The sequence below is a fragment of the Maylandia zebra genome, linkage group LG1, assembly GCF_041146795.1.
Source record: "Maylandia zebra isolate NMK-2024a linkage group LG1, Mzebra_GT3a, whole genome shotgun sequence".
NCBI lineage: Eukaryota > Metazoa > Chordata > Actinopteri > Cichliformes > Cichlidae > Maylandia > Maylandia zebra.
The window spans coordinates 23,707,719-23,725,613 of record NC_135167.1 but is presented as its reverse complement, the minus strand read 5'-3'; the positions used below and the strand labels follow the sequence as shown (position 1 = coordinate 23,725,613).

Here is a 17,895-nt window from a genome sequence, read left to right as displayed (position 1 = left end):
ACACCGCTGAAGTATGGAGATCCTACTCCTATAATGTGCTCATTTGAATTTTGATTGCAGTATGATTGCATTTCACCTGGAGGGTAACACTTTTGCCTTCTTTATTTTTTAATCATTGACACCACTGACTGCATTGCACTCTTCCTTTTAAATACCTCTGGAATAGAAAAAACTTCCACCAATCTGGAAAAAGGAGAATGTTCAACATCTGCATCCTGTTGGCACTGTTCTAATGGAAACTCCAAAATGTCAAAAACACTGACTTTCTCCCTGCAAAATGACTTCAATAAATGTGACAATAAATGGTCTGCAGAGTGTGGGAATAAACTTGCAGCCAGTTGTGTCAGCATCTCTGTGCACTTTCAGCTAATTATGTTTGACCAATATAAACTGCCTGCAATTAAGGGGCAGTTGAGAAAGGTTAGAGGTTTTCCATTTGGACAGGGAATTGATTCACTGACAAGAATTGTGCTGCATAACAGCAACACAATCATTGGTGTGTTACGGCACATCACTGTGACCGATGTGCTCCAGCTGTCCACTTTTATGGTAACCCCACTTTAACAGCTGCTTTGGCAGAGCTTTGGGACTCACTGTGGCACTTTAACGAACAGGACTGCATGTTCCAGCCTTCGCCTTTAAAACTGGGGTGAGTGGAGACGACCTGTGATTGTAAGAGGTTGCAAGGCTGTGTTGTTTCACATAACACTGTCACTGGGCAGCGTGAGAAACTCTTAATCCTGTTTGTTACAGCTCTGCTCATGCAGTGGTGGAATGCAAATAAATACAATTACTTAAGTACTGTAGTTATGAAAGAATTCAGTGTTTATTTTCTGTCACTTTTTTTCTTTACAACAGCTTGGATGGAAACATTGCATTTTTTTCTATGATACATATTTAACTGGTTACTTTGTATCTAAACAATGGGACTGTCTTCCATGAGACTATAATTTGCACATGGAGCACTTCTTGCTTCATTTTCCATTTACAAATTCAAGGCAGAACTGAAAGGCGATGTAACCCCACCTTTTGCACATTTGTTGCCATTTATGGCAACCTACGCAACGCCCACCCGCTGAACACAGGCAACCCAGTATATGACAGTGTCATAACTTGATATGAAGGATCGGATGTTGGTGGTACTTTAGTGGTATAAAACTGGATAAATTACATTCACCTTACAACAAAGATGTCAGAGCTGATAGCAAGGCTGGACTCAAATGTTGGACTAGGAAAGTAAAAGTTCAGTGTGTTTTATTTACAGTGAAGTCAATAGCAGTTAACACTATGCAGATACTGCCTAACAGGATTCAACCCCCGGGATTTTTGCTATAACCACTTTCCCTCTTAAATTATAGTAATTCCAGCAGCTACATTTGCCAGCTTCAGGATGTTAATAGATGGTTTATTTACACTAAGTTGCATAAACAGGGTTTTTTAACCATAGAAAAAGGATTTTTAAGAAGTGGTGTTGTCAGCAGCTTTTTTTCTTAGTAGTTTTTAATTTTTTGTATTAATGTTATTTTAATAACTTGATTTTAATCTTCTTCTCTGTTTAAACCCTTTATCGTTCTACTCTAACTACTGTAGATCAGTATCTCACTATCTTTAAAAGCACCATTTCCACAATGAATGGGAAATGCTGATTCAGTCTGCATGCATGTGTCCTGAATTCTGTTTTTTGTGTTTGGGATTCTTTGTGGGAATGATGCTGTATTCTCCGAATTAACTTTTCATTCTGAAGTGCTTGAAACTGATTTTTGGTCATTTTTGGTCATGATGGCTCATTGCTAGCTAAACTTAACATTGCTCTTTACCACACAGAGCAACAACAGCAATCATCAAAGCTGAGACACAAAACAACCAAAATGGCCATCACAACACTGCCAAGCCAGTACATTGCTGTTTAGCATCTCCTATAATTTTACAGCACTCAGTTATATGTATAATAAGTAATATAACCATAAAGGTGAAAACCTTTCCTGATAGATATGTTGTTGGTCAGTAGAAACAGTAGAAATTATCCATCCATTCACTTCTGCTTATCCTTTTCAGGGTCGCAGGGGGCACTGGAGCCTATCCCAGCTGTCATAGGGCGAAAGGCAGGGTACACCCTGGACAGGTCGCCAATCTGTCGCAGGGCTAACACATAGGGACAGACAACCACTCACACTCACATTCACTCGCACATTCACACCTAGTGGCAATTTGGATTATCCAATTAACCTATCCCCACAAGCTGCATGTCTTTGGACGGTGGGAGGAAGCCGGAGTACCCGGAGGGAACCCACGCAGACACGGGGAGAACATGCAAACTGGCCTGATGGTGGAATTGAACTCAGGACCTTCTTGCTGTGAGGCAACAGCGCTAACCACCGTGCCACCGTGCTGCCTCAGTAGAAATTACTGAAGGTAAATTGAAAATCACACTAAAAATCAAATAGTTGCTCGAGTGCTCTCTTCGTATTTGAGTAGTAAACTGTAAAGTGGACACTGGAGATTTAAATTGTTGTCTTACATTTTCTAAAATGTTTACACTTTTACTTCAGCAAGGTCGCCTGGGCTTTTAATACTGCGTAATAGCATAATGTTGTCAGTGTTGTAACCTCAGAATAGTGTTTTGTTTTTTCTTTTAAATGAGGATTGAAATGTTTACCAAAAAAAAGGCCCTAAAGGAGGAAGGTCATAGTACTGGGCTCTGTTTTCTTTTATCCATTCATACGATAATTTGATGTTCTGAACAGGAAAATAATTTAAGTTGCTTGTCACATGAAACAGACATTTGACAGAGCGTGTGCGTCACTCCTGCTATTTATGGCATTTCAGACTGCAATCACTCTTACATTTTAGTTTATCAAGGCAGGAAGCTGAAAATCATCAGTCTTTTTCAAGAAGCAGCTGGAACACACACATGAGCAATACAGAATCAATAGCACAGACGGTGTAAGTGTTGCCTGTGGGCTTGAGTTTGAAAACCTGTAGAGGAGCTCTGCAGTAAAGAAACTGTAGATTTGCTGGTTGTGCCTGGCTTGTTGAAGCAGTCTGATTTGTTTCACTTTATTTCGTCACTGTTATTTTTTTTCTTGTATATTCATTTGCTGGCTTACTAGCATATTATGCATTTAGCAGCAGGATTGTAACTCGTGTTAAAATAGGTAAACAAACATCACTAACAAATGAAAGCAAAAATATGTGATCATGTCCTCCATACATGTATTCTGTGTGTAGAATTATAAATATCCAAATGATTGAAGGTTAAAACTTCTAATATTCTGCAAATCTATAAACTCAAAAAACAAAAAGACCACAAGCAGTGAGCTGCATATTTTTAGACTTCCCTACACTCTTGTGTTTTTCAACCGGAAGCCCCAATATTTGTGTTCATATTTAAGGAGTATCTAAAAATTTCCTTAAACAGCTGGTACTTTCTAGCAAATGTTTAGAAAATGTGCATGCTGGGGTTATTTTCAGCCCCAGATTAAAGCACAAGTGAGTGTTTACAACAGCAGGATGAGATCACTGTGTTCTTTGTAGTGAGGTAATATGCCACTGAGTTCAACTGTTTGGCTTACTGGTGCGTACTCGGGCAGCAACTGAGTCTTTTTTTTAAATGTATATCATGTATAATCTATTCACTAAGAAAATATAATTATATACCAGAAGGATTCTATTTTAAGTAATTAAACCAAACACCGCTCATCAGACTTCATAACAGCAGATAAACAGATAATGTATTAATTCTTTGTAAGCTATTACTGTATGTAAGACTTTTAAGTGGAGTCACAGTATAAAATGTGCTCTGCAACTAAAGAACAAAGAGTGAAAGTTTTCTTCAAAAATAAAGTAAGACTGAATAAACTTGAGAAGAATCGTTTTAATATTGTAGGTCAGTTAGTGAGCCTGAAAAAAAGAAATCAAGAAAAGCCCTCGATAGCTTTCTTTCCATGGTCTTTTTTAAGTCTTTCAAATACAGCAATATCCATAAATCTGGCCCTTGTTTTTTCATCAGTCGTAATGATTTGTCCAATTTAGGGTCAAGGAGGAGGGGCTGGAGCCATATCCCTGCTACAGGGTGAAAGATGGGGTATGCTCTGCACAGGTTTGCCGGTAGTTGCCGGACACAGACAGCGCACCCATACCTACAACTTAAAATGACAAATTAAACTGACACACATATCTTTGGGGAGGAAGCCAGAATACTCAAAAAGATCCTACAGAGGCACAGTGAGAACATGCTCACAGACTAATAACTAAGTGCACACAGAAAGGTGCCGGCTGGCCAGTGGAGCTTCTTCTTGTGAGGTAACAGTGCTAACCACTGCAGCACTGTGCTGTCCTGCCTGTTGTTTGGTTTTTCCAATGTTCCGGCGTGTATGTTTCTGCAAACTTTATGCCTAATGTTCACTCACAAAGTTAAAGTTCTCAATCTAAAATATATATGTGTACTTTTATTTGCATTTTATCATTTATACATACGCATCAGTGTATGTAATTTAATTATATTACAACTTGCTTTGTCAATAATAGATAGTTACTGGCACTATTCTGCATAACACAGATATTGTAGTGCAATACTCAATATATAATATAAATTATACTATATTACTGCTTCAATAGCCCCCTTGACTTGTATTCCTAAATGTGATGTACTTTAGTAAAAAATTTAATGTATACTATAGATTTAATATATACAATAGAGTATTATTACATATTATTTATAATCAATTAAATGATTGAAATAGTCATCAAAATATTGCTACTATTTATCAGCGATACAATTTATTTACTCTCCTGGATATTCCTGCCATACAAAAAAAAAAAAAACCAGATCAACTTGAGGTAAAATTTGAGATTTCCAGTTAACTCTAATGAGGGAGTGATCCTGACATAAAAAAGAATTACACATAATTTTGTGTGTTTTATATCTGAACAGTAACATCCACAGATTTACTTATTCACTTATTGAAATTTACTCTCAATAAGTGACAGCAGCCAAAAACAGCAGCAAAAATAATTTCATGAAAATGTTCCAATCATTCATTCCTCTCAGACTCACTCATCCCACACATATCATCTACAAGCACTGACACATCTCCTTCTTGGCACAGACATTTACATGATTGCTCTCCTCAGACTCAACATAGATAGATGCAAGGCAATAAGGCATTTTATATATAGAAATAATGTCAGCTTATTTGCTCCACGGTTGAAATAATTATTTAATAAGAGACACAAGAAGAGCAAAAGACACTCACATTGCTGCCCTAACATTTGAAAGGTCTAAGACGCTGGCATAACAGTGGCACAATCTCGGAGATGCAGACATGGATGCAGACACACATACACACTGTCCACCTACACCATCTTTGTTCACAGCGAATGTGGCCATCAGTCATGAACTGAAGCTTGAGTGGGATGAGACCTACTGTCTTTGTGTGGGCAAACTTGCTCTGAACTATTCTTGATAAAACACGAGAGATGAGTTAGAAGGAGAGAAAGAAGAGAAAAGACTGGAGTGGAGTAGTAAGATGCTCTGTTTTTTCCACTGGAAATCTTGAAGACACTTTGTTCCTCTCTTTTAATGTGAAGTGCACAGGACTGACCGATGTCCTGAAAGAGTCTGACTTTTAGCAGATGTAGTCTAAACTGTACACTGTTAAAAAAAATTCCGTTATAAAACGGAAAAAGTGCTGGTAATTAATTACCAGCACTTTTTCCGTTATTGTACGGGCACTTCCGTAAACCTTAAAACGGATATTTCTGTAGATTTACCCGAGTTTTTCTGTACCATTGACGGACATTTCTGTCAAACCTAAAATGGAAAATTCCGTATTTTCCATAAATTTCGGCGTTATTGCACAGACAATTCCGTAAACCCTATAACAGATATTTCCGTAGATTTACCTGACTTTTTCTTTACCATTTACGGACAGTTCCATCAAACCTAAAATGGAATATTTCGTATTATTTAAGTACTCAATCCATACCATTTACGGACACTTCAGTCATCCTAAAATGTTTAATTCTGTACCATTCTCTATACCGTTTACCATCAATAAAGCACAAATGTAGAATCACAGCAATTATTTATTTCCTTTAACAGCTGCCAGTGCTTTAAAGTGATTTCACTTTTTGTGGTGAATGATTTGCAATATTTACACTACAACCATTAAAACATTCAGAACATCACCTTCACATTCAGAGAAATTTTACATACATAAACCAGCTGTTTTCTCAAAGAAGTACAGCCATGTCCTTTAACAGGGAGATGCCAAATCTAGCAACTTTTTAGCATCCACAGGCTGACAGGCATTAATAACAAATTGATTTGTTAAAGACAATGACAAAATAAGACAATAAAACTGCCAGCATTGCTGTTGCTGTCTCACCTGTCAGTGCAAAATGAGGAGCCCCCTCCAGGAGGATGCAGAAACCTACACCTCCAACTCCACATATCACACCGACAGGCAGAGCTCTGCAACCAGTGGCTGACCTTTCTACAAAAAACAAATAGAACATTAGAAGTATTACATTATACAACTTTTCTATAAAACATCAGTGCAGCAATAACAACCATGACCTTAGAAGGATGACTGTGCAACATGCCATAAAGAGATTTTTAAAACTCTTAAAACAACTTAAAACTAAAAAAAAAATTAAAACTTACACCTCCAACTCCACAATGACAGGAAAAGCTTAACTGGAATGACAAATATCGCCCACCTTCCCTCCCCCTTAACATGGGGGATTTGAAACTGCAGCATGTGTGTTGTGGGCATCTAGTTAAAACATCTGAACTCACCTAATACTGTAAAAATCTGTATTTCTACTCCCAAGCCCCATGTTTTTGGATTTGCCTTTGTGTGTGTGTGTGTGTGTGTGTGTGTGTGTGTGTGTGTGTGTGTGTGTGTGTGTGTGTGTACATTCAGTCCAAAAAGGTATTTTCTGAGCTCTGAGAACAGCTCAAATGGCCCATTCAGATTCCTTCTGCTTGCATTCAAATTCCTTCAGCTGAGAAACCAGCTTGCACACCTGTGGAGGAATGAAGTGCCGTTTCTTCCCCTTCTTCTCTGCCTTGGAGCCTCGCTCAGGATTGACCCCAAAGAAAACTCTGAGGGAAAAAAAAAACAATAGTGATATGCAGACAAAGTTTGCACATGTAGTGTGGCTTGACAGGAGTGGAGCAGTTCAATAAAATCCTACATTTGTTTTCTTCAATATGCCCCTATGTGTGAACCTCTCTATCATTCTAGTTGACCATCTGTCTAGAACCCAATGTTGTTGTGGTGCTGGTGCCAGTGGCTAAGCTCTCTTCCTTTGTCTTTTCAAGACACATGCATTCACACTGTGCATATACAGAAATGTTTGCAAGGGTGAGAAGTCTGCTTATCACCAACACATGACAGCATGCATCCTCAATGTGTATGCAGGGATATTATAAATGCACAGAACACAGAAGGGGATAGAAAACACAGTTGACATTGTCCTATCAAAAGGTGTAACAGCACATTTGAACACGGACTGTCCTGGGGGTTATTCAAACATGGAGTGGAGAAACTGTGACATTCAGTGCACGTTACACATCAGTACAAGTATTAACATTTGGGCATGAATCCACTATGTAGTATTTTTTAAATTAATATGTTTAGTCTTTCCTTCGGGGGGGGGGGGGGGGTCCCTGGAACAACATATTTTGAGTTTGGGGTCTGCAGCCAAATAAATTTCAGTTTGTGTGTCTTTGACATGAAAAGGTTTGACCACCACTGACATAACCTGGTCTCAGGTGCTAATGGTTTTAAAGAGATAGCTCAAACGAATTTTGTGTCAACAAACCATTCTGAGAAAAATATGTTTTTGCTCCATTTCCCAACTAGAATCATGTTATGTTTGTTTTGTTATTGATTGACTTAGGACACTATTTAAAGCAAAAAGCATGTTACCTGCCCTTTAAAAAGATATGACACATTTATTCCAACAATAGTCTTCAACAGGGAGCTACAAAATCTCTGAACAAATCCATATTCAGGGGGATCATAAGCCAATAACAGCTGATCTAAAAGCTCACAGCATGTGACGACACATTTTGAGCTTGTACATCTCAGACAAACGGGTTTAGTGTAGATTGACAAAAAGCAGGTCAGGTGCAGAAAGGCACGGCAAAGTCACATTTACAAAGTATTTCCAAACAATGAGTGCTTACCTTTGCATGAATTCGAGAGTAAAAGCCATCTCCGGTGGGTATTGGACGTTCCAGACATAAAACATGGAGAAGACGTAGCTCAAGGCCACAATGGGAGAGGTGATGTGGTCATTGACAAGTAACCCATCAACAGCAATCTTGAATTGCTGGTCACCTTAAACACAGATAAAAACCATGTACCATTTACAAAAAAAAAAAAAATCCTATATTTTAAGGCAAGCAAAACATTTCTTTAATAAATATGACACAACAACAGCTTATAACAACAGCTAACAACAGCTTGCTGGGATACAAAAAAAGATTTAACTACAAACCTCTGATTAGGATGCATGGGGTCACTGGGAGTTCGACTTCAGGATCTGCAGAGATCTGTTTTGGTGACAGACATGATACATGAATTAATGTTTCCAGTACACACAAACCTGCTGGCAACTTGACTATCTGCTAGTGTCTTCATCAGACAGAGGTAGCCATTATGCAAAAACATTAATGTAAATAGTTTATAGATAGAGAGTTTATAGAGAATATCAGCAGCACAATTAGGGGAATCTATACTTCCTACTGTGGTTGGTTACTTGGTTCACCACTGGATGCAAATAATTATCTTGCACACAGTTTAAAATCTACAACATCTACCTCTTTTTTGTGGAAGAGTTTATAAGAGTCTTCCTTGAAGTATTTTGAAATGCCACAGATGAGCTGTATTGGACCTTCGCCCATCTTCATCCCTTTGGAGTCAAGGAAGTCATTGATCCCCTTTTCTTTTTTGGAAAGTTCCTGTTCAAGGTTCAAGGTGTTAATTTTGTACAAGTACATAAGACTAACACTCATTTTCGTTTGGAGCTATGGAGAGAATTTTGAAAAAAATAAAAATAAAAATGAATTATTTCATTTTCATTTGCAACCTGTTCTGTTTTGATCTCAAATGTCCTGCTTTTTTGGTTGTCACTTCCTGATTTTTGGTCTCAAATCTATTCCATTTGATTGTTCATCCAAGTTATTCTATTTGATTGGTTGCCAGTTTATCTTTTTTGGTCTCAACTCTCTTTTTGGTTGCAAATCTTTTTCTGATTGATTAATAAAGACAAAATTCTCTCCATATGGAGCAGCACAGCACAATCATAATAATAACAATAACAACACACCTGTGCCAGCTTGTTTTGTACAGAGAAGCCAAGGAGTTTAGATGCATGATCAAACAGGTGAGGAACTTCAAACAGGAACGGCCACTCGTCCTTTACAACGGCAATAGTGGTATCATCATCGTTGAGGATTTCACGCTGAATGGGATATGTTTCAGTCATCAATTTTCGAACAGATGACTCCTAAAGATATGAGGCAGTTAGACAAACAGTCGAACAGTTAGTCAAACTAACCAATTAAAATAATAAAACAGGGTATCAATTTCAATTGACTATGGGCATAGTGATCTACAGACGATCTACAATTTCACAATGTGTCCTAAATTGTACTTGGACCCAGACCTTATCGCATTACTCCTGCTATATACTATTGCTGTGTGAATGGTTGTATGTCTAGATGGTGGACTGTAGGAACCGAATTGCCCTTCGAGGATTAATAAAGCTTTCTGTATCTGTAATGGATGATTGCAGACCCACCTGAAGATCCTGGGTTTGAAAGGCACGTTTCAACTCATCTCGTTTAGACAGCAGGTCTTCTCTACACACGGCCCCCTCAATGATTGGATCCCACGCCACACATCCATACAGATCTGAATTCCTGGGCCTTTTCTTTGTTGAATTTTCACCCCCTGCTTGCCTCTTCAGTGAGCTTTGTGGCCTCTTCATATTTTCAATTCTGTGTTCCAGCTGACGAAAGAGAGTTTCAGAACCATCTTTTGCAAAAGGTTTGTTTCCAAACGGCTCTGTCAGCTTGAAGGAGGCAGGATATTGTCCTACAATCATACTGGCGAGTTCCCTCAGCTTTTGTCTACCAGGTCTTCCTGGGTGTTTATGGAGGTAATCTTCAGCGACGATCCGAACCATCTCTCGTCTGTCTTTCCCCATTATGTACTTTTTTTCACGCAACTCATCCATGACTTTTGAGGGACATTTGTGCCATGGTACTGAATATGCGTCTTGGGATGGGGAGTCGGCTGTCTCAGGTGGTGTTGAGGGCAGCTGAAACCTCTGTGGTTCAGGTGTTGATGAGGGGCCAGGCCGGGTGAACTGCGGTGGAGTTTGTGAATCTATGGATGACATGACAAACATCTCCATAAATTAAACACATCACAATTGTTGCAAATCAATTAATACATTGGTCCTCAATGTCCAGTTTGGGTCAACCAGGAATACAAATGGACCTAATTATGAAAACCAATTATAGAGTAATTATTGCCATGTACAGCTGATGGCAACTTTTATTTTTCCCTCGAAGCAAAAGTAGGACAGTAGTTTCATTTTTTACAAAAATGCTTGCTATTTGTCCTAACTGCAGTAGTCCTTTTGCGTAGCTCAGTAAGACCAGCATTCAATTTGCATATGTAGTGCCTTTAACCTGCACACTCTCTGTGACAACTGAGTTACTTGAGTTCAAATCAAATTCTCCAACCACTGTCTTTATGTTCTGGTCATAGAGCTCTGGATAGAACCGTGTTGAGTCTGAGACATGAACCTGGGAACGAAACAAGGTACCACAAGACTGATAAGCCTGAAGCAACTGGTGCCGTTCAGCCAGAGACTTGGTTACATTTATGAAGTTCTTACTTGCCCTAATGCACCTTTTAAAATAAGAATGTAATGCCTTGTGCATAGGGCTCTGCTCGTATATACTATTCCCAAGAGATGTTACAGTCTCCCTTGGAACACCATACTGCCCCAGTTCACAGGCTAGTGCATCCACAGTATATTCCTGTTGAATATCACTTATAGTTCTCATTTCATTTGCTATTTCTGTTATTGTGGAGGCTGGAACCAAATATTTTGCCTGTAAACCCAAGTAAAACTGAGCAAGACTCTCTGTGAAGTTGTCTTTCACTTGATCACTGCAGAAATTATCACTTTGTTCTGCATCAATGTTAAAACTTTCAGGTTCTTCAGGTTCTACATGTGATCCTTCACCTTGGAAAGACCGTTCTGTTAGTTCACATATATGAACTGGGGCTATCTTGGTAACATCCCACCCTTTATGGTATCTGGAAATATGCGTTAGGGATGACTTTACATTGAATGTCTTAGAACATCCATCAAAGGGACACGTTACAGTCAAACCCTCATCTATGTGACCACTCAAATGACACTTTAAAGTTTTAAGATCATCATATTCACTGCTGCAAAAATTAAACAAGCACCTTAACTGTACAGACACATTACGGTTCCATGTTTGTGTGCTCCTTCTGTCTACATGAGCTCGTGACATATGCACAGCAAGGCTACTGTATGTGTTAAACTTCCTTCTGCAATCCCTATGGCCACATAAAAAAGATACATTATTATTATTTCTGTGTGTTCGGCAGTGTTTCAAGTAATCAGTCGAAGACCGAGCGTTAAAGCCACAAATGTTACAAGTCAACATTTTTAAGAGATTGAATTTGCCAATTGACGGATAGCCAGAATCAGAACAGAATCAATATGAAAACAATAAATTTATATCAGCACAGTGAAGCACATTCACTTTTCAGGTACCTTCAAATAAGTAATCTGCGTTGGGCTGCATGGGCCACTCTCTTTGGGCTGCAATGTTTTCTGCAATGAAATCTGATTCTACTTAACTATCACCCCTTTTAATTATTACCATGTTCAGTTGCATGCTAACGTAACACAGTGAGCTATAACAATACACACATGTGGCTAATTTACACACACACAAGCGCGCGCATCCAACTTATGGGCTAACGTTAACTTTAGTTGGGCAAACCACGCTTCAAAATAACGCAAAACCCACACATTCAAATGTTACCATGAAACACACACGGCTACCAACTGACTATCGAGACCAAATTTCATGTAAGAGGGAGGGAAAAAATGGTTTTTGACGTACTTACGAAGCGCAGGCGGCTAGCTAATGCTAACGCAGCTAGCAGCAAACGTCCACTCACATACACACCACTACCAACTGCCTATCGAGACCAATTTAATGTACGAGGGGGAACAAGGTGGCACTCCATTCTCATTCTCATTCCACACAACCAACCTGTTTCCAACTTTCCTTGTGACTTGCAGAAATTTAGGTAGGCACTGACCGCACTGAAAGTAATGGCGTCGGAATATTCTGGCTGGGGGAGAAAATTCTGCCTCGCGCAACAGCAAACTTTCCGTATTTCGCAAAACGGAGCGAATCCGTAGCAAATCCACGGTAAAGGGACCCCTAAATTTACGGATTTTTTTAACAGTGTACTGTCACAGCTAAGATTGCTAGATCACAATTTTATTCCTTTACATTTAAATACTGTGTTGCACTGATGTTTGACCTGTTACTTTATTCATTTCCATACATATAGATGTGTCTTAATGACATGTTTTTATCCCAGGAAGTTAGTTGAAATATTAACTTCTTTAACCCAGAGTTCCATATTCTTATAGCTTTTACTATTTGATGAATTGACCAAGGACTTCTAAAAGCACTCATAATCATATTTCCTACAGATACATCCTACAGGCGCGCACACACACACACACACACACACACACACACACACACACACACACACACACACACACACACACACACACACACACAGATGGTGAAATACATTGAGTGGCTCATCTAACCTGTTGGCAATTTGCAGTCTGTTTTGATCTGTGTTATATCTTTTCATTATTTTTATAAATATGTTTGTAATGATCCCGGGTGCTTTTTGAGGCTCTGTATCAGATGACTTTCAAAACGCCAAGATCCGGGTATAACCAAAAGGCATTCAGCAAAATATAATTGACTTACTGCAGTATAATAAAGCCACAGTTAATGGGGCTTTCTATTTTTACAATTGTTCTTGTCGTGTGACCGTTGTAAAAGTGCCAATCCTCAATTCACAATAGTGGACATGCTTATCTGTCATCAGAAGAGAGCTCCATAAACACTAAGTAGATGGAAAGAATCTGAGGCCAAGAATCATCAAGCCGTTAACTCAGCAGCTGTTAGGCGGCTTGTTTCTGTAAGGGATGCAGGCTGCCCAGTGCCGTGGGCTTTCTGATTACCCTCGGCGGTGCTTTCCAACATCAGACCTGGGTCCCAGCACACATGTGACCTATTGAACAGTGACTGGAAAGCTTTGCAAGTGGCGCTGTCAACACCAGGACATAAATAAAGCTAAAGATAGGGTTATGTCGCTTCAGCCGAGGTTTCTGGTCAGCCAAATGCTTTTTATAGACACACTCAGATTTATAAAAGGCTAACTGAGCCTATTTTTGACTCAGTGGACATGGGGAGGTTGGAATCTTGGAAACTTGTGATGATCCTGGGTGCATGACTGACCCCTCTGACTTGAACGTGTCAGTGGTTGTTGTTTGTGGGAGTCGCAGCAGATAGCAGATGCGGCAGGGATGAAACTGGCACAGGGCCTGTGATGTTTTTGGAGACAATCCAGAGAAAATGACAGAGGGATGATCACATCGGCCTATCCCTGTCAGACCTGGGAAATATATAAATATAAATGAATGTATGCATGTATGTTTCTGCCAAACATACTGTTTAGTTTTTGTCTCATCAGACCAAAGAACCTTTTTCCAATCAATGTTGGAGTCTCACACAAACCTTTGGGAGAATTCCAGGTGAGATTTAATAGAAGCTTTTTTCAGCAGTGCCTTTCTCTTTGTTGCACTCCCATACAGCTTTCACAGCCTCAGCCAGTTGCATGTCCAACAAGATTTTTCCACTCAACTACGTATATCTTTAAATAATTTATATTAGTTTGAAAACCTCTGTTTTCACTTTGACATGCAATAGGCCTTTTTAGCACATTTTTTGTCAAAAAACAGACTAATTATATTGACCATGTTTTCCTTTATTAAAGCAATAAAAGGGTGAACCATTGAAGAATTATGAATATTTTTTATAGGCATTCTAGTTTAATCAGTTATGGTGACTCATCCAGGTCCTGAAGCAGCAAAGCTGGCCATCAAACTGCCACCTGTTGGTATGATGATATTTTATAAAATGCTTTCAATTTGATTTTTTTTTTTTAAATACAGGGCCTTGTAGGTTTAGATACATTTTTTCTTAATAAAAGAAATCATTATTTAAAAGCTGCATTTTGTATTTACTCAGGTTATCTTTGTTAATTATGAACATTTGTTTGATGATCTGAAACATACAACTGTGACTAAATATGCATGTGGATGAGCAAGACTCTCCACTTGTCCCAGAATTATTGACTTTTTGCACATTATTCTCTTTCTATATTTATTTGCTATGATTTGCTATTGTCAAAGTAACATTGCCGCACATACTATCCCGGGTTTGTTTGTGTAAGCATACTGATGCTGGCAAAACAAACATTTAGCAAATCAAAGAAAATACTCAAGTTCTTGTAGCTTTATATTTTACTATGTTGAAAATTAAGTCATTTGTGCATACTTACACTGTTTTTTGTTTTCAGTCTTCATGTAGGTCAGGTGTGGAGAAAGGCCCGCCCAGCATTTCCTGATTTTAAAGTACTGCTGATGTCATGTCTGACATCAGCAGGTGAAACCAAGAGAAGGGGTTTCTTTTACTTCTTGTTTGTTTCGGGATACAAAGGGATTTGTTGAATATGTTTTCATATGTAGAGCCATTTAGTTGTGTAAATGTGTTAATCAGAAGAGTGGGGAGCTTTATGTAATTCTCAGTCATTTGTGTTAAGTTTAAAATTCCTCAGCTTGAGCTAGTGGTACGCTAGACTGATTGAAGGGAAATTGATAGTCAACCTTTGCTTGATTCAGATGAGGGAAGAGAGTAGAGTTGTGTTACCAAATCCATGTGCTTTTGAGTTTTGTTAATTAAGTTAATTTGGGGGAGTTCTCTAAAGTTTCACATGGAGGTCACTCTAAATAAATTACTCATCTCTGGGAACACAAATGTCTGATGAGTCTCCCTACCTACCACCTTCACTGACGCTCCAGTCAGACTACCTCACAATGCAAAATAATAAGGAATTGGGAAGGGGGCAAATACTTTTTTGCAAATACAGTACTGGATTCTTCTATCTCCCAGCACCAAATAACTTCCTTGCTGTATTTAGCAGTTTCCATAGATTTACTACAGATTTTAGACAACTTGAGTAAAACTGTGTTCGTGTGGTTTAAAGTGATAGTTTTCTCCATATTTTGATCAATCATAAACTATTTGCATAGCTATTAAAGCATTACATTCAGTACAGCCTCACAGATATATTAAAAAAAATACTGATTACCTTACTAATACTCAAAGTTATCAGTGAAGATAGTAGCACTGAGTCACAAAACTTAACTGATGCGCAAAAGAAGTTCTGTGGATCGATGGATCAAACCAAATCGCAGTAACATCAATTTACAGTGCTAATGGACCCACCATCTTCGTATTTCCATGAGCTTTAAAGGTAATAATAGAGCAGGGGTATTCAAATATCAGTTAATTCAATTCATAAGCAATCTTACCAGATTTATCTTTAATCTATGTGCAGTTATATTGAGATAAACGCACGTCCAGGCCAAAAGGATGGCGTTACATAGATTCCTAGTGTGTCCAGTGGATTGACAGGTGACAGGAAAATGTACATTGAATGTTAGTGTGTCAGAAAGAGTTATCTTAACCCAAACATTTTTACCTTGTATCTCACCTGCCATGAGTAGCAATCTTAAATTCACCCTCCACGGATATTTGAAGCTGTAGAGACTTTGCAGATGAAACCAACAACCAGTCCTGTTAATAGTGGACGACCCACTCCACCAGCTCTATCATCCACAACCACCCAGCATATATTATGAAAACATGATGTCTGACAATAAATCTGGGGCCATTTTTAAATGAGAAGCTTCTCTTACCATATTTGTTATTTTAGTACCTGCAACTAGCAACAAGGAAATACATAAAAAAAACTCTTTACAATAAAAACAGCTTTCAGCTGCTGTCTGTTCATTACAGGATTTCCAAAGCTGGTAGCTCTGCATGTTTGTTTTGGCAGATTTTTACACTGGATGCCCTTCCAGCTGCCCCCAAAGGGATTTGTGTCTCCTCCTGAAACAGAGCCAGGGAATTTTCACTTCTTAGGTACTGTATTAACCACTCTCTACAATCCAACCTGGAAAACGGCTCGGCCCATTAATATTTCCATCTCATGAACCAAAAGCCTCTCTAGATAATTTTTTATTAATATTTAATAAATTTTGTGGCAACTTATAATAACTCTTTGACTAAAATATCTCCGGATGTAAAGCTCTGATGCTGAAGTGTACTGGTTTTACATATCTACCCGGCCAGCCAAATGTCTGTGACACTGATTTTAAACAGGAGTGCAGGAAATGAATAAGGGTTGACTGAGCTCTGAATTAGCTGTGACTCTGTGTTGCTATAGAAACTCTTGACAAACACTGGGTCTTACATTGACAAAAGGGGCTTTACTAAGAGCTACTGAGTAAAGTAATTTCCCTGAAGAGCATTTAGGTGTCTGTCACCCACTGAGAATTTGTCATGACCCCCTCCTGAGCAGCCCCACACTGTCAAGATCAGATGTCAGACTAGGGTCAGAGCATGACTGCCACTCAGTCACCCCAGCTCACATAATAAAAATTTGTTTATAAGTCAACTTAGGCATACTGATTAACCAAGTTATGAAGAGACATAATGCTGTTTTCTGAAAGTGGTGTAGAAGCTGACAGCCAAGTATTGAATTACATTACGTGACCTCTCCCCGTGACAGCAACACTCTGTTTTCTTTAAATATCATAACAGACCACCAACAGTCTGACCCAGAGAGGGAACTTCATCTCTTCTCCTGCTATGATTTATAACACGCTCAGCAAACCAAGGCCACTGCCCGACAACCTTAATGTTTTTGGTGTGTATCTACAACCCATTAAATGTGTATGTTGTTTGGCAAGTTGCTATGACCGTGACCGTGAACCAGAATAGGTGTAGGCCAGATATTAGTATCTGGGAAAGACAGGTGCTGTGTGTGGCTGGAATAAGCGGGGAACCACTAACAATCCACACAAAATAATCCCAGATAACACGCAGCTAAATAAAGCTAAATACAGAAACACACACGTGTCACCAGGAGTGAGGTGGTGGTGGTGGTGGAGGGAGGGGGGGGTGTCATAAGGGGAAAGAAGCGTTAGATATTTTTGTAGTACGGTTTTATTTTCTGACAGGGTGATGGCGATGGATCACTGGCTCATACACAAGTAGGGGAGATATAAGCTGGCCAAGCGTTTGTGTTGTGCTACATGTGCTGTTTGTATCCATGGAAACTGCACTGTGACTGTGTCCCCTGATTGCCAGATAGAGACACTGTCCTTAAAGTGATTTAGGAGTGGAGCATCTCAGGTTTAGTTTTACTGCTCAGAAAAAGTGACTCGGTGTGCATCATAAGAAAAAGGTTAGAGAAAATGCTTAGAAGGTTAGATCTACTGTAGTAGTTTGGTTTGGATGGGGTACATATTAGGTTTGCTACAGACTGAATTAATTTATATCATAACACAGCTGTGTAACAGTGCAACAAGACTGGTTCATTTTAAAAAGGGCTATATAGCAATTTATAGCAATATAGCAATTTAGAATTA

The 17,895-nt window shown here is 38.9% G+C and overlaps 1 protein-coding gene across 1 annotated transcript; it reads right to left on the bottom strand.

Annotated features, from left to right (window-relative positions):
• Nucleotides 1-5,985: 5,985 nt before the first annotated feature.
• LOC106676435 (uncharacterized) lies at nt 5,986-12,531 on the bottom strand. Its single transcript, XM_076883584.1, has 8 exons — nt 12,353-12,531; nt 9,820-10,409; nt 9,346-9,525; nt 8,837-8,977; nt 8,515-8,569; nt 8,201-8,354; nt 7,033-7,111; nt 5,986-6,497 (listed from the first exon to the last, which is right to left on the bottom strand). Exons 2-8 carry the CDS (start codon nt 10,255-10,257, stop codon nt 6,456-6,458), a joined length of 1,089 nt encoding a protein of 362 aa, XP_076739699.1. The 5' UTR covers nt 10,258-10,409; nt 12,353-12,531; the 3' UTR covers nt 5,986-6,455.
• Nucleotides 12,532-17,895: the final 5,364 nt, after the last annotated feature.

Coding starts and splice junctions, on each gene's coding strand:
- LOC106676435 (XM_076883584.1), bottom strand. CDS start 10,257: ATGGATGAGTTGCGTGAAAAAAAGTACATAATGGGGAAAGACAGACGA. Junction 9,526..9,819: donor TTCAAACCCAGGATCTTCAG/GTGGGTCTGCAA, acceptor TCATATCTTTAG/GAGTCATCTGTTCGAAAATT. Junction 8,355..8,514: donor CCCATGCATCCTAATCAGAG/GTTTGTAGTTAA, acceptor TCTGTGTTTAAG/GTGACCAGCAATTCAAGATT.